Source organism: Sturnira hondurensis, unplaced genomic scaffold, assembly GCF_014824575.4.
Source record: "Sturnira hondurensis isolate 20B ecotype Veracruz unplaced genomic scaffold, ASM1482457v3 Scaffold0000867, whole genome shotgun sequence".
In the NCBI taxonomy this organism is placed as follows: Eukaryota; Metazoa; Chordata; class Mammalia; order Chiroptera; family Phyllostomidae; genus Sturnira; species Sturnira hondurensis.
This window is the reverse complement of record NW_028073498.1, coordinates 477,397-502,963: the sequence shown is the minus strand read 5'-3', so window position 1 is coordinate 502,963 and position 25,567 is coordinate 477,397. Positions and strand designations below refer to the sequence as shown.

Genomic DNA, 25,567 nt, shown 5'->3' with positions numbered 1-25,567 from the left:
AGGTTCAATGTGTTTTGGCAAACTGCAGATTAACCACTGCGCCGCATCTGCCAAGACACAGCCCATTTCCATTACCCCAGAATGTGCCCTGGTGCCCCCTCTCAGTCAGTCCTCACTATTCCCCATCCCTGCTGCAACAACCACTGTCCTGACATGTTTTAAAGTTTATTTCTCAATTACAGATAACATAAAATATTAAATTAGTTTCAGATGTACAACATAGTGATTAGACATTTATATATCTTACAAAATGATCAACCTGGTCAGTCCAGTACCCATCTGGCACCAACATCATTATTACGATACTACTGACCATGTTCTCCATGCTGTACTCTACATCCCTGTGACTGTTTATACCTGCAATTGGTATTTCTTAATCCTTTCACCTTTTTCACCCCTTCCTCCAAACCATCTCCTATCTGGCCACCATTAGTTTGTTCTCTGTATTTATGAGTTTGTTTGTTTAATCTGTTCATTTGTTTTGTTTTTTAGATTCCACATATAAGAGAAATCCTGCGGTACTTGTCTTTCTCTGCCTGACTTATTTCATTTAGCATAACACCCTCTAGGTCAGGGGTGTCAAACTCATTTTCACTGGGGGCCACATCAGCTTCGTGGTTGCCTTCAAAGGGCTGGATGTAATTTTAGGACTGTATAAATGTAGCTACTCCTTAACTAGGGGCAAGGAGCTCAGTGCTGCTGCTGGGCAGAAACAAGGACAGATAAAACAAGGTGGAGGGCCGGATTCGGCCTGCAGGCCTTGTGTTTGCTGCCTGTGCTCTAGGTCCACACATGTTGTCACAAATGGCAAGATCTAATCCCTTTCAAAGGCTGGGTAATACTCCATTGTATATATGTACCACATCTTCTTTAACCATTCGTCTATCAGCGGACACTCAGGTTGTTTCCATAGCTTGACTACTGCAAATGATGCTGTAATAAACACAGTTACGCATTATTCTGACTTTCTGAACCCTGGTTTGGGTTTGCCTAACCTAGACCCTCATATAAATGGTATCCCACAGTCTATCTTGTTTACATTTGGCTTCTGTCACTAAGCCTAACACTTCTGAGGTTCATCTTCATTGTTATGTATCAATAGTACATCCCTTTTTGTTATATGAATATACTTTATTTACTTTCTTATTGACAGCTATTTGGGTCACATCTAAATTTTGGCTATAATGAATAAAGCTACTGTAGACATGCTTGTGTAAGTCATTTAGTATACAGGGATAGGCAAAAGTGGGTTTACAGTTGTTCATATGGAAAAGGACAAATAGTACAAATAAATAATAATAAATAATAATACAATTCACAATTGTACACATACTTTTACCCACCCATGTACATATATTTTCATTTCTCTTAAATATCTAAAAGTAGAATTTGGGGGTCATTAGGTAGATGTATGTTTAGTTTCCTGAGAAACTGTCAGACTAATTTCCAAAAGGCGTGTTTAACCAGCAAACTATGAGAGTTCTGGTTCCTCCACAGCCTGATAACATTTAGCATTGTTGGTCTTTGTAATTTTACCCATTTTAGTGGGTGTGCAGATATATATCTTTGTGGAAATATTGATATTTCTCTACTGACTATTAATGTTGAGCATTTTCAGGTGTTCACTGACCATTTATAGATCTTCATTATGAAATAAGTGCCTGTCCAACTCTTTTGCCCCTTAAAAAAACAGTTTGTCTATTTTCTAGGCATTGAGTGGTAAGAGTTGTTTATGTGTTCTGGATACAGATATCTGCCAAATATACATATTATGAGTATTTTCTGTTCTGGCCAGCCTTTTCATTCTCTTAATGGTGTCTTTTGAGAAGCAGAAGTTTTCAATTTTGATAAAGTCCAAGTTATACATTTTTCCACTTATGGTATTTACTGGGTCCCAAGAAATCTCTGCCTATCATAAGATCACTAAGCTGCTTATACTCCTAGAGGCTTTGCAGTTTTAGCTTTTATGTTTAATTCCATGGCTTTACTGGGGTGTCACCTAAGGGCTCAGAGTATTCAGTGAGGTCTCTTCCTTCTAAAAAGGTGGGACTCCAAAGTTTCCCAGCCTTGCTGGAGATCAGGAATCTCTGTTCTCATGGCAGAATGCTGGTGCATTTTGCCCTGCCTCACAGAGTCACGACTTAAGCACACACGACTTGTTATTCAAAGACTCAAGATGCTGCCTAGACATTTTTCTGGACCTCCTTCTCTGCAAAGCTCTCCCATGTCTTAATACTCTGCTCTGCAAATTCCAGCCACCTCAGCTGCTCTGAACTCTGACCTCAGTTTCCTCAGCTCATCGAGACCAAGAATATCCCATGGGCTCTGCTCTGGCATGGGCCAGAAAATGCCTTCACGCAATAAACTAGGACAAACATTCATTCTGTCCCCTCTGTCTACGATCACAGTCTTCCATTGCCTATTGTTCATGGTCTGAAAGTCATTTTATATATTCCAGGTGAATAAGTTTTTACATTAGAAGAGCTAGTCCAATATCAGTTACTCAACAGGGTTGGAAGAGGATGTTCAGGGTTGAGTTTTAAAGCCTTTTATGTGGCTTCATAATGCTACATTTCATTGCCTTGTCTTTAAAAAAATGGTGACTTCAAATAGTTATGTGACTTAATAAAGATCAGGTGTTTTCTTGTTCAATTAGTTCAACCCCAAATTTGGCATGATATTTGTAGTGGAGCAGTTCTTTTCATATCTTGTTCACTTAGGACCAGCCTTTTGGTCATGGCCTGGTATAAGGAAGATAATGAATAAGTATTTGAAAAACTTATTCAAAGGTAATGAATAAGTAATGAAAAAACTACACTGCTTTGGTAGGTTTTATATATTATTTATTATTACTTAATAGGTATGAAGGATAAAAATTATATAACAGACCTGATTGCAGGTACTAATAATCCAATAGAGAAAACAGAATAACATGATGTAAGTGCTGAGGAAGAGGCTTGATCCTGGTGGGCTGATGTTTTCAAGAAAAGCTGAACTTGACCCCTATGGCTCATTATCTGGCCCTTGATTTCACCCCAGCCTCTTGTCTGTCTCCCCTGACCTTTGTACTTCAGCCACCCTGATTTTCCTTCAGTTCCACAGAAGCACCATGCTGCCCTTGGCAGACAGCTCTGCCACCCTCAGTCTAGCCAACTCCACTCATCCTGTAAGACTTACTTTCCTCAAGGAAATCCAGTCCTGGTCAGGTCTTCCTGTTAAACATTCTCATGGCAACTGAGCTCTTGCTCCATGTACTTACTACAATTATAATATTTTGTGAAATTAGTTATTAATGACTATCTCCCCCACTAAACTATAAGCTCCAAATAAGGAAGAGGACACTTTGTCTTGTTCCCCAGTCCTGAGTAGATAATAGGCCTTAATATTTTGAAAAATGAGTAATAGAATACAACAGATAAATAGAGGGGACTGAATTGCCTCATAGATGATGGCTAGGATTTAGGCAAGCCAATATTTCAGGCAACAAATAAGTGTCAGAGCTCAGATTCAAAGTCAGGTCTGTCTGGACCTCAAGGGGAGTTCATAACACTCCTCAGTGACAGATTGGATTATTCTTCTAGACTGTGCACTGCCTCCCTCTAACAGAATTATACATCCATGCCCTTTGCCATGACTTTGCAGGACCTCTTACAAAGTCGGCAAAGTGTACTGACCACCCCCATTGACTCTGGATGTGGTCCTGTGATTTAACTTTGGTGATGGAGATGGAGAACATTGTACAGTACCACCATTAAGCTGAGACTTGAAGAGATATAGGGATGGAAAGTTTTCACCAACACTTTTACACTTCCACCTTCTATCATAAGAAGAGCAGGATCAGATAGCTGTCGCTATTTGAGCCTAGATTTTGAAATAATGTCATATGGAGCAGACTGGAACCTGACTTGAAGCTTGGAGTCTGGCCTAGCCCAGGAGCTAAACCACAGTCAACCTGCCAACCTGTGAGTATGAAATAAATGTTTAGTTGTAAGCTGCTGAAATGTTGAGATGTGTGATATGCAATACTGTCACAGCATAAACCTAACTTACATGACTCCTTAGTGACAAAGTTGTATTATTCTTATTTCTTTTAGCTTCCAGTGACCTAGCTGGGTGAGTGAGTGCTCAATCAATACTGTTGAATTAAACCAAATAAAGGACATTCCTCAGATTACACTGGTCAAATGAACAAAACCATTCAAGTTACTTCTAAAGCAAAGATTTCTAAAATGAAAGAATAATGAGTGATTAAAGAAACTTTGAGAAAATGGGCTTTCTTTAGCTAGGGCCAAGAGCCTCTTGTGGCACTTTAAGTATAGGCAGATGCATTGGAAACACCTAATCTGACCTCAGTCAGATAAATGGATTAAGCATACAAGATACAGAATCTCTTTTGCAGAATGACCTAAAAAAAAAAGAGCTGAAAAGATTTTCAATCAAGTGAGCTGAATAACTTGTCTCTTATAATATGGTATTTAAATGATCCAAATTAAAAATAAGCAGATAGAGTAAAAAGCTAAATATTTAGCCTAATCTTTGTTCTGCACAGTCTTGCATTCAATTGAGTTTCATAAACCTGTTCTAAGTGACTATCTCTGTATTCTGATGATGAAGGAAAATAGTGTCCTACATCTGGCACCATCAATTCCTTTGGAACAAGGCAGGATATAAACACACACACACACACACACACACACCCACCCACCCACTCACCCGAATTTTTCAACTTAATGTCAGATAATGCTTTGTAACCTACAAAATATTTTTCATATGTTCTTCATTTCATTTTTACAATAACACATGAGGTTTTGTTTTGTGTTTTAAGCCCCATCTCTAAGATGAAGAAATGGAAGCTCAGCCACAGCTGAGTGACAGCTGTCTAACTGTCTTTCACCAGTACCATCAGCCTCATTCCTAAGACTTAAACGTTAAAGATATAGGAGAGAACCTCTGATGTTACCGAACAGCATCAACATACCACTCCGGGAAATATCCTCTGGAGCCGGTCTGCTGCAGCCAGGGCCTTGGGCTTGCCACCTGTTAGGCAATCTTCAAATTCATAGAGAGGCTGCCTCACAGGATTGGAGTAGGAGATCTTGGCATTGTCCACAAATGTAATGTGTCTAACGCCCCACCCCTGCATGGAAACAAGACATCATTGTGTGTTTCTGGTGAACATTCACAAAATATTGGGAACTTCAGAAATTGTGCAAATTAAGTTTTTGATAAATAAAGAGAATATCAACTTTCTTTGAAAGACAAAATAACTGTATGCCCATTGCCTGGTTTCCTGTACTAATGAAATTAAGAAATGTCAGAATGGCTCTAACAAGTAATTCATTATTCTTGACAATAGCACCAGAGAAAGATTTGGAGGTGAGTCTTATAGCAACTGTCTGTGTTGCTGTCTTAAAGAATTAGCAATAGCCCTGAAGGTCCTTGCTTTTCCTTAAGGAAAAATTAAGTATAAACAACAGCTCATCTTTAGACTCACTTAAAGCCTAAATTAACTCCTGGGGAAAATGATGTACTAGTTATTTCCCACTAACACTATAAAAGAGTTTATATTATTTCTCCAAAAGGCAAAAGCCTAATTATCTGGAATAGAGGGGGTGATTCTATATTCTCAGAAATAGTTTTCATGATTTCATACACTTCAGTTACATCTCCTGCAAAGTCTTATAGAACCACACAACTTTAAAGTTAAATGGGGTCTCTAAAATCCATAGTCCAATTACTTGGTTTTATAGATATGGAAACTAAAGCCCAGAAAAGATAAGCGACTCACTAAGGTCTCTAGTTAACTACAGGGAGGAAATGAGATCCAAAGTGTTGCAAGCAAATGAAGATGCCTACTTTTTGGAGAATAAGGTGGGGTGTGTGTGTTTCAGTAGGTCATGAATAAGCATAACTAAGAGAAGCTCTGCCATGATTAGCCATAAAGCCAAGATTCTTCTCTCTCTCCTTTCAATATCCTTCTATTAGGGGCCTTGAAACTCAATTAGACTAATTGAGTTTGTCTAGGGGGACAATCAATGAAGACCCTAGATTTGTTTTGGGGGTTGAGAAAGACAGACTAGAATCCATTCTTTCAAAAGCATGGTTCAGATTGGCTGTTTGTTTTGATGTCCACAGGTAACTCTCTGGCCTATTCACTCAGCTAAGTGATCTACCATGGACAGGGAAGAAAGGTATGGAAAACCCAGAAGTCATTTGTGCTTAGTTTAGAAATATTTATTTCTGAAGCATTTTTGCATTCTTCAAAGCAAGCTGAGTGGAGAGCAAGGAAGGCAGTCTGGGAACATGCTGGGCAGTGGGAAGAAAGCTAGATAAATTACAAACACGACACAGGTTAATCACATGCAGGTAAACTTTCACACTTAACTTTTGGCTTCCTGGAATGCTACACAGTTTAAATGGTTAATCTGCAAAGATTAAAGAAAATTACAATACTCAATGCTGGTAAGGATGTGGTAGTGAAAAACCTGTTTTACTGGTTGAGAATGTAAATCAGTGTAATTTTCTGGAAAGCAATTGGGCAATGTTTCTAGAGTATTTAAAATGTTCACATATTCTGACCTATTTCCAGCAATCTATCCCAAGAAATAATCTGAAATATTGACAGAGATGATATTACAAAGGTGTTAATTGCAACATAATTTATAGTTACATAAAAATTTGTAAAAATGTACACTTCTTTAAAAATATTGGAATCAATGTTAATGTCTAACATTAGGGGAATGTCTCAGTAAATTATGTTTCATCATACAAGAAAGCATATTCTAAAGCCATTCAACAGTCCTAATAGGCATCCTTTTTAATGACATGGGAAAGTTTTACAATATTAGTTAATAAAAGTAAAGGACATTATTATATATCACATGAGATTTTAAAATATACATTAAACGAGAGATTCAAGATGGTGGAGGAGTAGGTAGAAGCTACACTAAACTCCTCCCAGAACCACTCTGAAATTGCAACTAAACTGTAGAGAAATCATCCTGAATAACCAACTGCATACTACTGGAGAGAAGCTTTATAACCAAGGACAGATAGAAGAAACCACTTGACTATGATGAGATTGGTATGGGGTGCAGAGGAGATGCCTGGGCTCACATGGGTCGTAGCTGAAGCTCTGAAGGGATATTTCAGTGGCTGGAGGGTTATCCCTGAGAAGTGTGGGATCTAAAACCCAAGCTGGGCTCCCCATCATACAGCACCAGAGCCAGAAAGAAAGCCAGATAATAACCAGCTGTGAAAAGCAGCAGGGTTTCTGTCTGCCAGGGAGAGATGGCTAGAGACACAAAGTGCCTCTTAAAGGGCCAACACGCAAAATTTCATTTGCAACCACTTACCCTGGCCTCCTGCAGAGGGAAGACAGAGTGGACTAGAGATGCTTGAGGAGAGTCTTGGACTGGTGGCTCTGGGAAAAGAACTGATGGAACAGCCACCCAGAATCCTTGTGCTGAGTCATTCCCCACACTGCAGAAGCAATTTTTCTCAGGCAGAGGACTCCCCTCTGAGTGGCATCAGCCTGAGGTGCAGCAACAGCCCCATCCTGTGGAGCTTAAGCCAGGCTGCTGAGCACAGCTTGATTACATTAAAACCAATCACTTTAAAGCCTGATTAGTTTAAAGTAAAGTGATGGGAAAAAATTCATGCAAATAGAAAAGTAGCAGTACTTATATCCAACAAAATAGACTTTAAAACCAAGACTACAGGAGACAAAGAAGGACACTACATAATGATAGAGGGATCAATTCAACAGGAGGATATAACCCTCATAAACATTTATGCACCCAACACAGGAGCACCTACATATGTGAAGCAAATCTTGACAGACATAATCTTGACAGACAGTCTTGACAGACATATGTGAAGCAAATCTTGACAGACAGACATAAAGGGAGAGATCGACAAAAACAGTCAGAAGTCTTAACACCCACTGACTTCAATGGATAGATGTTCCAGGCAGAAAATCTACAAGGAGACAGCCTCCTTAAATGACACACTAGATCGGATGGACTTAATTGATACCTTCTGAGCATTTCATCCCAAAGCAGCAGAACATACATATTTTTCAAGTGCTCATGGAATGTTTTCTGGGAGAGACCGCATGTTAGGACACGAAACAAGTCTTGATAAATTTAAGAAGGTTGAAATCATATATTACACATATCCTCTGACCATAATGCTATGAAACTAGAAGAAACACAAGAACACTGAAAAACATGCAAAGACATAGAAGCCTAATAACATGTTATTGAACAATGAATGGGTCGATAACAAGGTCAAGGAAGAAATCAAAAGATACCATGAAACACTGAAAATGAAGACTCAACAACCCAAAATCTGTAGGACACTGGGAAAGTAATCCTAAGAGGGAAATTCATAGCATTACAGGCCTTTCTCAAAAAAACAAGAAAAAACTCAAACAGTCTAACTCTACACTTAAAGGAACTTGAGAAAGAACAACAAAGTCCAAAGTGAGTAGAGGGAGGAAATAATAAAGATCAGAGCAGAAATAAATGAAATGGAGTCTAAAAAAATGATGCAAAAGGTTAATGAACACAAGAACTTGTTCTTTGAAAAGATAAACAAGATAAACCTTTAACCAGACCCATCAAGGAAAAAAGAGAAAGGACCCAAATAAATAAAATCAGAAGTGAAAAGAAAATAACTAACATGGAAGAAATACAAAGGAGTGTAAGAAAATATTATGAACAACTATATGCCAACCAACTGGACAACCCGAACAAAATGGATAAATTCCTGGAATAATATAATCTTCCAAATCTAAAGCAGGAAGAATCAGAGAATCTGAATAGACAGATTACACGTAGTGAAATCGAAGCAGTAATCAAAAACTCCCAACAAACAAAAGCCCTGGACTGGATGGCTGCACAGGTGATTTTTACCAAACTTTCCAAGAACACCCATCTTTCTCAAACTATTTCATAAAATTCAAGAGGAGGAAAGGCTCTGAAACTCATTTACCAGGCCAGCATTATCCTAATTCAAAACCCAGATAAAACACTACAAAGAAAGAAAATTATAGGCCACTATCCCTGATAAACATAGATGTTAAAATCATCAACAAAATATTAGCAAACTGAATACAACAATGAACAAAAAGATTATATACCATGATCAAGTGGGATTCATTCCAGGGATGCAAGGTTGATACCACATTAGCAAATTAATAAATGTGATTCATCACATAAACAAAATAAAGGATAAAAACCACTTGATCATATCAATAGATATAGAAAATACATTTGATAAAATCCAGCACCCATTTATTATCAAAACTCTCAGCAAAGTGGGGATAGAGGGAACATACCTAAACATAATAAAAGCCATATATGAAAAACTCACTGCCAGTATCATACTGAATGGGCAAAATTATAAACATTCCCCTTAAGATTGGGAAGAAGACAGGGATGTCTGCTTTCACCTCTCTCATTCAACAAAGTACTGGAAGTCCTAGCCACAGCAATCACTAGTCCAGCAATGGATGGGCCTGGAGAACATTACACTAAGTGAAATAAGCCAGACAGAGAAAGACAAATACCATATCATTTCATTCATAATGTGGAATCTAATGAGCAAATTGAGCTAACAAGGAAAATGGGGGCAAATTCATAGATGGAGAGCAGGACGACAGCTAGTGGGAGTAGGGGGAGGAGAAGGGCAGGAGATGAGCAACAAGGTAAAAGGACTCATGGGCATGGACAACAGTGTGGTGACTGCTGGGAGAATGGGCATGTAAAGGAACTAAATGGTAATGGGAAAAATACAATAAAGATTAAATCAAAAATAAAATATCTATTAAACACAACACTGAAAGGAAGTAAGTGGAAAAGTGGTAGGAAAATTAATATTTTTCCTGTTTTATAACTTTTACACAAAAGTGCTGTAAATCATAAAGAAAAAGACTAATAACATAATTAATCACAAAAGATTTAAAAACTTTGATACCGCTAAATACACTTTAAATAAGTTGAGAAAACTTATTTGGTTTGTATAAGAGAAAAAAGGTTAACATTCATAATAACAAGAACTCTAAATCAATATAAAAGAAAACCCAACACAACCCAAAGGACATGAATAGAAGATACAAACTTTACAAAAGAAATAAAATTTAACACTAACCCTCACTAACTAAAGAAATGCAAATAAAACATTCTGTTCCTCATGTTTCTAGAGGCACCATCTAGTATAATGTTTTTGGAAGATAATTTAGTTTGGGAAGAAAAAAATATATACCATAGCAGTTCTACTACGGTAGTTCTACTACAAAGCAATTCTACTCCTAGGACTTTCCCCCCAAAGAAATAACCCTATGAATATGTGAAGATAAAAGTGTAAAAATGTTCCTGTCATCAGCACCTCTAAAAGAAAAATATGTGATGCTGATAAAACAAACTGAGGACACAATTTTGCAACAAAATACTCCATATACATAATATGGAATACATAGAAAGAGAGACACAATATTATCTTTACATTAAGTTAAAAATAAAAACCTGTTATAGACAGTATACTACAATCCAATTTCACAACTATAAATACATAACAGCAAAGATGACAAATCTCTCTTTGTAAATGCCTATGAAAACTTAAGGGGAAGATATACTGCATAGTAATCTATAAAGTCTGCTTAACTCTGGAAAATGTAACTTGGAATAGCAATGGAGGGAGACTTTGTGTTTCTACCTTATAATAAAAGCATGTACTCCTTTTATGATGAAAACTATACAGAAAAAAGGAAAGCAGGGAGGGAGAAAAAAAGAGGGCAGGAGAATGGAGAGGGGGCATCTGGGAGATGGAAGGCAATCAGATACAGTAAAACGGGAAGAGAAGCCACAGCTTCCAAGATAACACTGGGCCCCCACAAACTTACCATCAGTGTCCTAGCCACATTACAGCCCAAGGTGCCAGCTCCAAGCAGCAGACATTTGGCAGACACAACTTTGTCTAAGTCCAAAGTAGGCACCAATCTCCAACACATCAATTTGAGATTTAGATCCACTGATGACTCAGCTAACCTAGAAATTGAGAGAATTATTTATTTATTCAGTCAATAACTCATTTATGCCCCAATCTTGTCCTTTTTGGATAGGAAGTACCTGTATGGAAAAGAAAAAATAAATACTCAGGCAATTAGGATCAAGGAAAAAATAAGGTGAAGCTTGAGGGTAAATGGAGGGGAAGAAGGTTACTATACAGAATAATGCCATTGAACCCCCCGGCAATTGTTAGTGACAGGCCACATATTTGATACTGAGCTCCTAGGGCCCGGCTGAAAGGAGCAGTATGCCTGGTACTAGGAAGCACTGTGTCCATAAATAAAAGCACACGAGCTACCTGCTTCAGAGGAAAGTTTTTCCTAATAGCGAAGACAGAGAAATTTCTTTCATGTCCCTCAATAAAGGGTGTACTTACACTCTCCCTTAAATACATTATTGGTTTCCATGAAATATTTCTTATAATGTCCTTCGATACAGGCTACTAGGACAAAATTAAAGGGCAATAAATAAAGGACTAAAACATGATACAGGTCTGGGATTTGGCGCTTGAAGCAAGAACAAAATTTAGAATGTCTAGATTCTAGATGAACTGATAAACTGTGTGCCCTTCAGGATATCCATCATAAATATCAATTTCCACAACCAAACTTAAATTAACAGTCATGTGGCAAAGAATGCAATACTACTCATTATTCGTGTGCATAGCAACCCCTGGACTAAACTGCGCAAAAGTTCCACTGGAGAAAATGTCTTCCCAAATATACCTTTTAGGGTCCATGCATTCACTGAGGTTCACCATCCTCGGTCCCATGCCTCCTTTCTGGTTCTTTTCCCATCCAACTGCTTTGGGACAATCTTAAAGCAAATAAAACAGTAAGTTTAATGAAGGAGAGAATAAAAACAAGTAAGTCAAGCAGCAAGATGGCTCATACACTGATAAGCTTTTGGCCCACCTCTTTCTCAAAGAGATTCTTGGGCCTGAATTTGCATCTACTTGCCTCAGCTGCCTCCCCATCTTCCATCGCTACTAGGGATCTCATTCAGAGGCCAGCAGACCCAAGTACAGTCTTCTTCCTGTAGAGGGGCTTCTGAAATAGCCTTTAAGTCTAGCCCAAGATGCTTGGATTTCTGCAGTTACTGGAAGTTGCTCAAATAAAGACAGTCATGTTTGGGATTGGTATAACCCTGTGGAAGGTTCTCTACCCCAGGAAACAGGATGCTGTGATGGCAGTACAATTTCTGATAATGCTCCCATTGGGATATGAACAGTAGGTCCCTTCTGTTGATCTTCATCATGTCCCTCTGCTCAGCCACTCAACTCCATCTTTGTGTACACCTACCTGTGGGCAGGTCACAATCCAAGACTATCCCTGTTTAGCTGCCCTTCCCTTTAAACTCATCCTTATCCATTCAGACTTTCCCTTTCCCTGACTTATCTCTTTTAACCTCTGCTCTGGGTGCCTCTATGACTCCGATTCTAGCAATTCTCAATATGTATCCTGCATGATGCTCTGAGTAGATAAGGATCCTGTGGCTAACAGACACAGCAAATACTTGTAGACCCATTTCTATGTTCCCTATCCACTTCTTACCACCATCTAAACCTCTGAGAAGCCACAGTAAAGGAACCACTTTATCTGATTTGGTTTTGTGTTTCCCACGCTTACCTGACCCCCAGTATCTCCCTCCCTCACTGGTGACACATTCAGGGAAATTCAGCTCTATTCTACTGTGGCAAATCCTCTTAAAAACCTCAGCTGCTTTGTACAACACTCTTGCTGGCTATCTCTTCACCTTTATGGAAACCTGGCTTTCTTGGAGGAAACCTGACAATGGGGTGCAGCCATACTCATACTCCTCACACCTCAGGATCTCAGTCCCTTTCTCACTGAATCCCCAAAATTCACAGTAAAGTCTCAATTCCTTCACAGAGAATTCACCCAGCCACAACCCACCCTTCCAGCATCCACTCCAATGTCTGCCTTACATAAATCTCTGAAAGAACAGCAACTCCTTGACTTAAGAGTTAAGATGTAGCTTTTGACCTTTGTTTCTTTCAAAAATAGTATTGTTTAATATAATTATGAAACCTAGAAGATGTTGAATTTGTTTACGAAATCATTGGTAGGATGACCAATGGAAAACCTTGGGACCAATTATCCTCGAAAGCTACTTGGGCGCCAATTTGGCTGGGGCATCATTCACAGAAAGAAGCCAGAAAACAAATGTCTCTTCTTATTTTAACTCAGGTCTCAGGTGTGATCCTATTTTTAATGTCGTGAAAAATTAAAACTGATGTCATAAGTATGAGTTCATAAGAGGTTAAAACTTCAAAATTCTTTTTTGAGGAAAAAGCTCAGACTTATTACTAAATCATATTTCCTTACTATTCTTACTTTAAATTAAAAAATGTTTCCCTAACACATAGCACAAGAAACTTGACAAAAACAGTCTAATATTGTAATTCATAACTCCAGTCTAAGCTTTTCCTTGTTATATTGGGTTGGCCAAAAGTTCATTTAGTTTTTTCTGTACAATGGCTCTAGTAGCGCTTAGTTGTCTTTAACTTGATTTGAAATAATTTTGTTAGACTGCATTGTGACAGTTGTTATATCAGTATATATATATTTTTAAAAATTGATCAGAATTGGTGAATTTTTGTGTAGCCATTTTAATATTGAAGATGAAAGAATATATGCAACATTTTCAGTGTACTATGCTTTATTATTTCAAGAAAGGTAAAAATGTGACTGAAATGCAAAAAAAAAAGATTTGTTCAGTGTATGGAGAAGGTGCAGTGACTGACTGAACACGTGAAAAGTGATCGCAAAGCTTCTTGGTACTATTTGGACAAATAAAAGTGGTTCACAAAGTTTCTTGGTACATTTTGGCCAAAGAATTCTTTGCTGTGGGGCTGTCTTATGCTTTGGAAGATGTTAAGCAGCACCCCAGGCTTCTACCCACGGGAAGCCAATTGTGGGAGATAGCCAACTTACTCAATATATCCAAATCAATCAAATTATTGGTGAAAATGAAAAGTGTCTTTTATTTTACAAAGAAAACTAACAGACTTTTTGGCCAACCCAATAAATAATCATAAGGCAATAACAAAATGTGATTTCAAATTAAAACATCTCAGTACTCAAAATACTATAGCCATTTCTGAAAAAGTTAGATATACTATTTTGGCAATATTTAATCTATCATATCTGCCTCCATATACACTGCATTTATACGTCATACCCCAAATTAATGAGAAGATACTTTTTAGGAAAAACTTAGGACTTGTTTTCCCCCAGCTGGGCAACCAGGAGGAGCACAGCCAGGACAGGCATTAAAATGAGGGCTCTACCACTCTCAGCAGGGTCTGCCGCCTCCTCAGCCAGTTGCCAGGATACTCTTTACACCAGACCGGCAATGGAGGGTGGTGGGCTTGGCTGAACCATGAGCAGCATGAAAAGATACGGGATGCCCGCAATACCACTGCCATTGCAACTATGGGATATCTCAGAAATATTAAAAAGTACTGCCATTCTAATTAATACCTTCAGTTCACACTATGTTATAGAATAACTCTTTAGAATTTTTTTATTATTAAGTTTAATTTATAGTTAAGGGAAGAATCTTTTCTCATGAAAAAAAAATTAAGAAAATTTGCCTTTCCTAAACTACATAATCTATATTCAATATCAAGCATCAAAAATTAAGGTGGACTGAAGCATTATCAGACTATAGAAAACCTCTTTTTCAAGTGGAAAAGTAGTGTTTCCTGAGTTTGCCAGCTTCATCAAGCATCAGCAATATGGGGAGTAGCAAAGAGTAATTCAATGACTTTACCTCAAAAATGGAAAGAAAAGTGCCTCCCCCACGGGTGGGTGGTTAGCAGGACTAAGTGAGTGAAGTATGAAAGGTGCATGGTGGCCGGCCAGGTGTAGATCAGGCCCACATTACTTGTTAGTTAACCTCATTCCCCTAGAACTATCCTCAAGTTGTGGCTTAATATAACAAAGGTACATCACATGGAAGCTATTTTAGAATGTGCCAGGAGAGGGTGCTAAGTCAAATGCAAATACCTGAAGATGGCAGAGAGGCAATGGATTTCTTATGGCTCTGAAGTACCAAGTAAACAGCTTCCCCAATTGCCCAACCAAGCATTTCTCTTTCAATCTGTCTGAGAAGTCTACTTAAGATGTTTATCGTGCCACAGCAAAGAATGACTGAGAAAATGTCATCAGAGACAATCCTGGATCCTTTTGACTTCTGCACTCTAGAAATACCGTCTCAGAAATTTTAACATTCCCCCCTGCCCCCAATACTTACATGGTTTAAGGGACATGACTTGTGGATTCAAGAAAGCAATGTGCCTTGAAACTACGTGGGACATGGTGAATAGCAAATGAAACAATGTACGTGAAAGTACTCTGGAAAGTACGCTGGAAAACATTCTGGAAAGTAAGTCACAAAAATCTGAGAGATCGTTTTGGAGAAGGCTGGGCTTAGTGTGATAGGAAATTAATGTAAATCACTATTTATTAAGCACCTATAATATGCCAGACACTGTGCTCCGTCTTTTACACAGGACAGATTCCTCATAAGGAATACTCCATGTGGTGGGTACTAACATCACCTTTATTTTACTCAAACGTCAGTATGTGTTCTATCTCTGTGACATGTACATAAACATAAATATGTGTATATACACATGCACATATATCTAAGTTTCCTAATTTATGAAAGGGGGGATAATAGCTGATGCCCACCACACAGGACCAAATGAAGAATATGAAATGTGGAAAGAGACACAGCACTATTGCTTACTGGTTTACTGTGTGGAAAATGGAATCACGCACAACTTTAAGTTTATAACAAATAAATGTGCCACTGCATTAATATTTCATTTTTCCTTTAAGAAGGCCCAGGAATAAAGACTGTCCCAAGCAAAAGCAAAAACAAAAACAAAACTGGGGGTAGGGGAAATATGCTTAAGATTGAAAAACCAGCCTGGAAGAAATTTCCTGGGGACAATATTTGCCTCTGTTCCTATAAGCCTAGCAGAACTGCCCCCTGTTCAAGGGAGGTGATCACATTGGCAGAGGTGGAAATTGTACTTTTCTCTCTCTTCTGCTGACATTGTAAAAGGATGAAAGGCAAGTTATACCTGATCAGGTTTCTGATAAATAATAATTATATGCATTCTCAGAGATCAGCAAATTACCTGGGCTAAATGCCATTTCTGGAAGCTTCACTTCGAAGATGATGCTGTGGGTGATGTCTCTAACGCCCTGCATGGTACGGTCCCGGAAGCAGAGGACTTCAACAGACTGGAAACTACTACTCCTGGTGTCAGGCCCCATTTTTTTTAAAGGAAGGAAAAGAAAGACATCACATAAGAACTTCAGCAAACCCAGCTGGCGAGAATGCAATTCATTGTAATGATGCCTCCTTGACACCCTTGGGGAATGGCCTTAACCTTCAGAGATTCTGAACACATCCGTGTATGCCTCCTTTGTCTCAGTGTTTAGAGGCTGAAGGCTAAATAGGCTGTGATTTCTTTCTAGGTGAATTTTATATAATAACCACATACAGAAATAATTCTGACAAATGAATCTTAAATGTAGGAGAAAAGCTCACAAGACATTAAAAAGAATGGCCAGAACAGGCAGGTTTTTCTGGTCGCCCTGTTCTCCATCTGAACTTACATTCTATGAAGCCAACACCTTAGGCCAGAAGTCTCCAATCCCCAGACCGTGGATGGGTACCTGTACCGTAGCCTGTTAAGAACTGGGCCACAAGCAGAGCTCACTCGAGCTTGGCCTCCTGTGTTCTGCCCCTGACCCTTTCAGTCTTCTACAAAACTGGTCCATGGTGCCAAAAAGGTTGGGGACCACTGCCTTAGACAGTAGTTAGGAAGCCCATTTGCACTATATGGACTGACCACCTGGATAAGTAAGTATTCTCCTTCTGGGGACTATCTATAACTTAGCTATCCTCATTTTTTAAGTAAATATTTTTACTTAAGTAAAGCAGCCACAAAGCCAAGTACATAAATTTTATATATAAAGGAGCTTGTCTCATGGCTTCTCCCAGTTATTAACCACCTCCACGAAAGTAACTACGTCTCTAATTTCTAAGTCCATACATGGCTTCTGTCTGTTTTGACCTTCACAGAGATGGACCCATAGAGTATATATTCCTATATCCAGATTATTTCACCAAACATTATGTTTTTTAAACTAATCTATATTGATACATGTATTGGTAGTTCACTCAGATTCACAACATAGTATTCCATTGCAACGAATATACCACAATTCATTTCACTGTTGAGTGTCATCTGGATTTTTAAAAATTTTATTCTTATTCTTTGTTATATATGTATTTTATTGATTATGCTATTATAGTTGTCCCATTTTTTCCCCTTTGCTCCCTTCCCCATAGTACCTCTCTTTCTACCAGCAATCCCTCTTAGTTCATGTTCACAGATCATGCATATAAGTTCTTCGGCTTCTCCATTTTCTATACCGTTCTTAATATACCCCTGTCTATTTTGTACCTACCAGTTTGTGTTTCTTAATCCCTGCACCTTTCCCCTTATTTTCCCCCTTCCCCAACTGATAGCTCTCCAAATGATCTCCACAGCTATAATTCTGTTCCTGTTCTGCATGTTTACTTAGTTTTTTAGATTCAGTTGTTGATAGTTGTGAATTTGTTGACATTTTAATGCTCATAGTTATGATCTTTTTCTTAAATAAGTCCCTTTAACATTTCCTATAATAAGGACTTAGTGACAATGAACTCCTTTAGCCTTACCTTCTCTGGGAAGCACGTTATCTGCCCTTCCATTCTAAATGATAACTTAGCTAGATTGAGTAATCTAGGTTGTAGGTCCTTGCTTTTCATCACTTTGCATACTGCTTGCCAGTCCCTTCCAGCCTCCAAAGTTTCTTTTGAGAAATCAGCTGACAGTCTTATGGGAAGTCATTTGTAGGTAACTCTCTGCTTTTATCTTGCTGCTTTGAAGGTTCACTCTTTAACTTTTGACATTTTAATTATGTCTTGGTGTGGTCCTCTTTGGGTCCAACTTGTTTGGGATTCTCTGTGCTTCCTGGAGTTGTATGTCTATTTCCTTTGCCAAATTAGAGAAGTTTTCTTTATTTTTTCAAATAAGTTTTCAGTTTCTTGCTCTTCCTCTTCTTCTTCTGGCATCCCTGTGATTCGGATGTTGGTATCTTTGGAGATGTCCCAGGGGTTCTTTATACTATACTTGTTTTTTGAATTATGTTTTCTTCTTGCTCTTCTGGTTGAATGCTGATTTCTTTTTTATGTTCCAAATCATTGATTTGAATCCCCGTTTTATCTCCTCTGATGGTTCCCTGTAGGTTTTTCTTTATTTCACTTAATCTTCATTTATTCCATTATACTGTTGCCATACTCAGTGAGTTCTTTGAGCATCCTGATCCCCACTGTTTATACCTGATAGGTTGTTTCACTTGTTTTTCTGGGGTATTGTTTTTTCTTTCATCTGGGTCATATTTCTTTGTTTCTCAATTTGGCAGCCTCCCAGTGTTTGTTTCTGGTTATTAGGTAGAGCTGCTTTGACTCCCTGTCTTAGTAGCATGGCCTGTTGTAGAAAAGGCACCTGTAAATTGTGTGAGGCAGAGCCTTATATAATTGCTAGGGCAAGGCAACCCACTTTACCACCCTGTGGCTCTGTGTAGAGAGAGGGCTCAGGGAGGGAATAATGCCATGGCCTAGCTTCAGGAGGTTTGCCTGGCACTCACCCTGTTTCCAGTCACTTCACCTACTTCCCATATGTGACTGATGCCATTCCAGCTGTTGCTCTGGTGGTGAATCCTGGGCTGGGAGGCGGGTGGAGGGCATTGTGTATGTTCTAAGTCTGTGCAGGCCCTTTAAACAGAGTTTCCTGAAAATCTGGCAGTTTCTTTTGCTGCCGTAACCCCCACTGGTTTTTATAGCCATAAGTTACAGGGATTTATCCTCCTGGCACTGGAACCCTGGGATGTGTAGTCTGGCTCGGGGCTGGGATCACTTGCTCCCAAGGTATCCTCCTGATTTTTATCCACCCTACATGAATATTGGACTGTCTGTTCTGCTGTTGCCACCGCCTCTCCAACTGTCTCTGTGACTCCACACCTCCTACCGCCCTGGATGAATGTGGTTTCTTTAAATCCTTGGTTGTTGGACTTCCATACAGCTCAATTTTCTGATGGTTCTCGATGTTATTTGTTTTGAGATGTAGTTGTAATTCTTTCTCTGGTTGCACAAGGAGGCAAAGCATGTCTATCTACTACACCTCCATCTTGACGGGAAGTCTCCAGTTTGGGGTTTCTAAGAATAATGCTGCTATAAACATTCCCGTATATGTGTTTTGCTTGTATCTGAGTGAATATTTAGTAATATATACCTTAAAGTGGAATTGCTGAGCTATAAATATTAACTTTGACAGATACTGCCAGTTCTCCAGTAGTTTGAGAGTTTTAGTTGCTCCCCATCTTCTACAACACTTGGTATTTTCATTTATAAAGTCATGCTGGTGAGGATGTAGCAGTACCTCATTTTTTATATCTTATTTTCTCTATTAATGAGTAGTGATTCATTTTATTTCCTTGATGACCAATGATGTTGAGCATCCTTTCAAATGTATATTGGCCTTTTAGATACCCTTTTAGTGTTTAAATTATTTTAGGTTTAGGAAAAAAAGAGGCTGGAGGCAATAGGATAATCCTGTCTGAAAGCAAGCCAGACAGCTAAAGGTAGAAGATAAGAATTTCAGAGTCAGCACTTCACACTGGTCAGAATGGCCATCATAAACAAATCAACAAACAAGTGTTGGGGAGGATATGGAGAAAGGGGAACCTTAGTGCACTGTTGGTGAAAATGCAGACTTCCATACTGGTGCAGCCAATGTGGAAAAGAGTATGCGGAATTTCCTCAGAAAACTAAAAACTAAACTTTTGACCCAGCAATTCCACTGCAGGGATTATATCCTAAGAACCCTGAAACACCAATCCAAAAGAACCTATGCACCCCAATTTTCATAGCAGCACAATTTACAATAGCCAAGTGTTGTAAGAAACCTAAGTTCCCATCAGTAAACGAGTGGATCAAAAAATGGTGGTACATTTACACAATGGAATTCTATGCAGCAGAGAGAAAGAAGGAGCTTATACCCTTTGCAACAGCATGGATGGATCTGGAGAGGATTATGCTAAGTGAAATAAGGCAGGCAGTGAGGGACAAATACCATATAATCTCACCTTTAACTGGAGCATAATCAACAAAAGAAAAAAGCAAGCAAAATATAACCAGAGACATTGAAATTAAGAACAATCTGACAGTAACCAGAAGAGAGGTGGGAAGGGATGATGGGGAAAAGGGTTTTCAGGTACTATGAAGAACACATGGACAAAATCAAGGGGGAGGGTGGAAGTGAGAGGAAAGTGGGTTTGGCTGTGGTCAGGGGGAGTGGTGGGGAGAAAATGCAGACAACTGTAATTGAACAACAATAAAATAATATTTTTAAAAAAGATTTTCATGGTCAGGACCTCTGGCTTCTTGCCTTATTATTTTCTAAAATATCTTTAGTACAGTATGGTCATAGTCTGCAACCCTGCAACAGACCCACTTAGGGGCTCCCCATTGATGCAAATTAGATCACAACTGATTTAATTGACATCATCTGGTTTCTGGGTCAGAAATGGAAAAATGCAGATATAGTCAGACACATTGTCAAAAACATACAGACAGACACACACACACACACACACATAAATACCATACCATCTGTGAGCTGCTAGCACCAAAAAATTCCTCAAAGGCCATCCAGGGTATTGGACTAAGTTACAGGGATCATATACACCAATTGTTATCTGTGAAAAGAAAAGACTTTCTGAGTGGGTCAAGTGTCATGTCAGATTCACAATATAGATAATGCTATAATATCTCTTCCCTTGTTATGCTGTTCTGTAAAAGCAGTACAATTAGACACTTGGTGAAGGACAAAAGGGAAGAAAAGAAAGCAAAATGATGTAGGTACAGATGACAGAACTTCCCGATGGCAGAGATGTCAAATTCCTCTCTGCACCTTGCACTGGGCTTGGCAGAGAGAAGGAACTAAATAAATTTAAAAGAAAGAAAGACTGAAAGAAAAGAGAAAGAGAGAGAAGGAGGGCAGGAAGGACTGTCAACGGTCAGGGCTCACATAGAGGAAATCCTCTCTTAAAGAGATAATCTGTGAAAATTACTAATTTTTATATAATGAGAAAAATCAAGGTGCCACACCGCTATTGTACATCTATGGTCAAATCAAATTAAAAAGCCAGGTGCCCTTGATTGCTGACATGTTTCCTCCCACTCCTTGCCGTTCCAACACCCACAACTCTGACCTCTGTCTGGAAAACTTTACACAAATACCATTTCTTCAGTGACGACTCCCTTTCTGAAGTAGTCACTCTGTTCTCTCTGCCTCCACAGCATTTTGTACATTATATATAACATATTCCCTTATTGAGTCTCCTTTCTCTCAAAAGACAATGACTATTGAGCACTTAGCTCTTGATTTCTAAATACCATTCTTTGATAAAAAGAATCAGGGCTCCTTGGACACATAGCTAATTCTAGGGCTGAGGCAAGGAAAATAACAAGATGAACATGGAGCATCTTACATATAAGAAAGTAAAAAAGGGCTCAACCAACAGAAGGATAGGGGTTGTCAAGGTGACACTGGAGCCGATCGAAGAGCTCTCGATGGCCAAAATTGGACCAATATGGGCAACAAAATAAAATTATATAGTATCGGGTTATAACCCATAGTATAAAATAAGTATCTATGAGTCCATTCTGATATAAATAAATGATGGGATAAATAAATATATAAAGGTAAAGGAACAAGTTTCCCTTACAGAAGATTTTCAAACTATATATGTAGATATTACCCTCTCCAGGAGTAAAGCTTAATCCTTCTCCTCATTGAGAGTGGCTGGAGTTAGTGAATCACATCCCCCCAAAATAGCCACTTTGCGGTGGAGAAATCTGGCATTTACTACTTTGACCAAGTGATCAAGTTTAGCATCGCCTGGGATGCAATGTGGATAATAGATAACCCATGATATAATGTGGTGAAAAGGACATCTTACCTCAGCGTTATTCTTTCCAAAAGCCTACAATCTCAGTCTAATCACAAGATAAACCCAAATTAAGAAGTATTCCACCAAAATAACTGACCAGTACTCCTCAGAACTGTCAATGTCATCAAATACAAGGACAGTCTGAGAAACTACCAGAGACCAGAGGAGACTAAGGAGACCTGACAAGAAAATGCAGCACAGTCTTCTGGAGTGGATCCTGGAACACAAGGATGTTATTGGGAAAACTGGTAAAATCTGAGTAAGTCTAGAGTTTAGTTAATAGTAATATTGGAACCTCAGTTCTGGTAAATGTACCATGGTAATTTAAGGTGATAACAGAAAAAAACTGAAAACAATGTGAAGGTATATGGGAACTCTCTGTACTACCTTTGCAACTTTTCTGTAAATCTAAAATTATTCCAAAATAAAAAGTTTATTTAAGAAAAACACAACAATGAACATCTAGAGAAGAGGAGTATCTTTTTCATCTCTCCACGATTGGTTCATAGATAGAAGCAGATCCTTAGTGACCATTTGTCGAATGATGAAAAAAGTTGCATGGTTGGCTGACCGGCTGGATGGCTAAATGATGGATGGATGGATGGATGATAGATGGAAGGATGAAAGGAAGGAGGCAGGAGAGATGGCTGGCAGTGAACCATAAGTTAACCTACAGGTCTTCTTAATAGGTATACTCAATAGAAACATGGCAGATAAACTTTTGGTTACTCTAGATCCAATTAGTTCTGTAAGTGTGGGGACGACCCAGACACTTCCATCTATTTACCACAGTGCTGAATACAGTGTCGGCCACAAAGAAGGTGCTAAACCAATATTCATGAGACAAAACAGGAAGGAAGGGAGGGAGGGAGGGAGGGAGACACACACCACCACCATCCAGAGAGAAACACTATTAACACCTTGGTGTGTAACTTCCCTTAACTTTATTCTTTACATAAATATATTTTTATAATTACAACTTTTAAACAAAAATGGAATCATGTATAAATACTGTTTATATCTCTTATTCTATTGTGAACTCTCTTCCGTGCTAATAAATGTCATTCTACAACCACAATCAGTAGTGGCTGTATAATGGCATTCCCTTATACTGATGTACCTCAACTTTTTCCATTTTCTATGGAAGACAGTTGAGTAGCCTTCACCTATGCTCAATAAATCTCTGAAAAGTCTTACTACTGTCTTATCAGATAATTACCACATTATTTCAAAGATACGCTTTCTGTCTAGATGCATTTTCATGTATTATATGCAAATAGATGCTTATTTAATTCAATACAAACAAATTTGTATTTATGGACATCTTTTCAGGAAATACAGGGCACCTTTACTTGAGATTTCCCTTTTCATGGGGAGATAAAACATTAGCATCTAGGGAACTATTAAAAATAGAGTGCAGAGGGTGTTCTGAGTACTGCCCCTAACTTAATGTGTGGCCTTGGGAAAATTAGTCAACTCCTCCAGGGCTCACTTTATCTGAATCATGGGGAAAGTAACAGTACCTACTTCATAGAGTTGTAGTGAGGATTAAATGAGATGGTGCTGAACATGGAAAGCCCTGCAGATGTGTAATGCTGCTAACATCATTGTGACTCCGAATCTCTAGTGGTGAGACTAACCATCTGTATCTGTATAGAATGCCTGAGTAATTCTGGTACAGTTGGTCCAGTTCTCAAACTTGAATTTGTGAACTATTAGAGAAGGTGGTCTTGTAGACAAAAAGTTTTCAAAACCTTTGGATTGGCTCTGTGTCTTCCCATGCTCCTCAAATGCAGCAGCATTGGTATCATCTGGAGGCTTGACCACAATGCAGAATCTCAGGTCCCTGTCCCCAGCACTGCTGAATCAAAATCTGCATTTTAACAAGGACCCAGATCATTCCCAGGTGCAGTGTAGTTTGACCATCACCACTCCACTCCTCAGCTCTCTCTAGCCCTGGTTCTCACATTTGAATGTATGTGGGGACCACCTATGGAGCTTTCAAAAATCCTGCTGCCTGCTCCGCTTTCAGAGGTTCTGATTTCATCTGGGGCACAGCCTGAGCATTGGTCATTTTAAAAGCTCCCCAGATGATTCTAATGCGCAGCCAGGTTGCAAATCACAGCTTGAGAGTCCACCACAGACCACCTGTATCAGAATTGCCCAGGGAGCTCTTTGAACTTGCACCACGCTGACACAATCCCAGACCTTCCTAAGTGCATGTTCAGTGACCTCCCCATGTGATTATTCTTAGGTACACTATCCACCTACAGTCTGTGAAGAAGAAAACAGATTCATGCACAAACTTCTGGCCAAGACAGAGGTGTAAATAGGGATACTGTGCCTCCTCGCACAACCGAAAGAACAACAAATTTAAAAACCAAACACTAACCAGAACTGCCAGAAAATTGAGCTGTATGGAAGTCCAACAACCAAGGAAGAAACATTCATCCAGACCAGTAGGAGGGGCAGAGACAGGCAGCCAGGGTAGAGAGGACTCATGGCAAGGTGGTGGCTGGTGGAGCAGGTGGTCCCATATTTGCATGAAGATAAACTAGGAGGAACAACTGGGGAGCAAGACAGGCCATGCAACCCAGGGTTCCAGTGCAGGAAAATAAAGCCTCAAAACCTCACTGAAAAATCCTGTGGGGGGTTGAGGCAGCAGCAGGAGAAACAGCCAGCTTCATAGGAGTCTGTTGGAGAGACCCACAGGGTCTCTGTAGAATGTACACAAAACCACCACGGGAAATCAGCACCACTAGGGCCCAATTTGCTTATGGGCAGTGGAGAAAGTGACTAAAAGTCAGCTGAGAGTACAGCAAGAAGCACTGTTCCCTCCCTGACCCCTCCCCCACATACAGTGTCACAACATAGCAAAATGCATTGCTCCACCCTGGAAAATACCTAAGACTCCCCTCCTACTACATAACAGGTGCTCCAAGACAAAAAGAAAATGGCCCAAATGAAAGAACAGATCAAAAATCCAGAAAAAATGCAACTAAGTGACAAAGAGATAGCCAACCTATCAGATGCAAAGTTCAAAATACTGGTGATCAGGATGCTCGCAGAAATGCTTGAGTATAGTCACAAAATAGAGGAAAAAGTGAAGGCTATGCCAAGTGAAATAAAAGAAAAGGTACAGGGAACCAACAGTGACGGGAAGGAAACCAGGACTCAAATCAACAATTTGGAACAAAAGGAAGAACTAAACATTCAACCAGAACAGAATGAAGAAACACGAATTCAAAAAAATGAGGAGAGGCTTAGGAACCTCTGGGACAACTTTAAACTTTCCAACATCTGAATCATAGGGGTTCCAGGAGAAGAGGAAGAGGAAGAAATTGAAAACTTACTTGAAAACATAATGAGGGAGAACTTCCCCAATCC

At 39.1% G+C, this 25,567-nt stretch overlaps 1 protein-coding gene across 8 annotated transcripts in view; it reads right to left on the bottom strand.

Annotated features, from left to right (window-relative positions):
• The window catches only part of ATG7 (autophagy related 7), a 289,420-nt gene that overhangs the window by 203,621 nt on the left and 60,232 nt on the right, over positions 1–25,567 (bottom strand). For all 8 annotated transcript variants that reach the window (XM_037050611.1, XM_037050601.1, XM_037050667.1 and 5 more), the window contains 5 exons: positions 20,835–20,923; positions 16,249–16,370; positions 11,798–11,888; positions 10,907–11,051; positions 4,979–5,137 (listed from right to left, as the gene is read on the bottom strand). In XM_037050611.1, the coding sequence (XP_036906506.1) occupies positions 4,979–5,137; positions 10,907–11,051; positions 11,798–11,888; positions 16,249–16,370; positions 20,835–20,923 (606 nt within the window). The remainder of the gene's footprint in view (positions 1–4,978; positions 5,138–10,906; positions 11,052–11,797; positions 11,889–16,248; positions 16,371–20,834; positions 20,924–25,567) is intronic.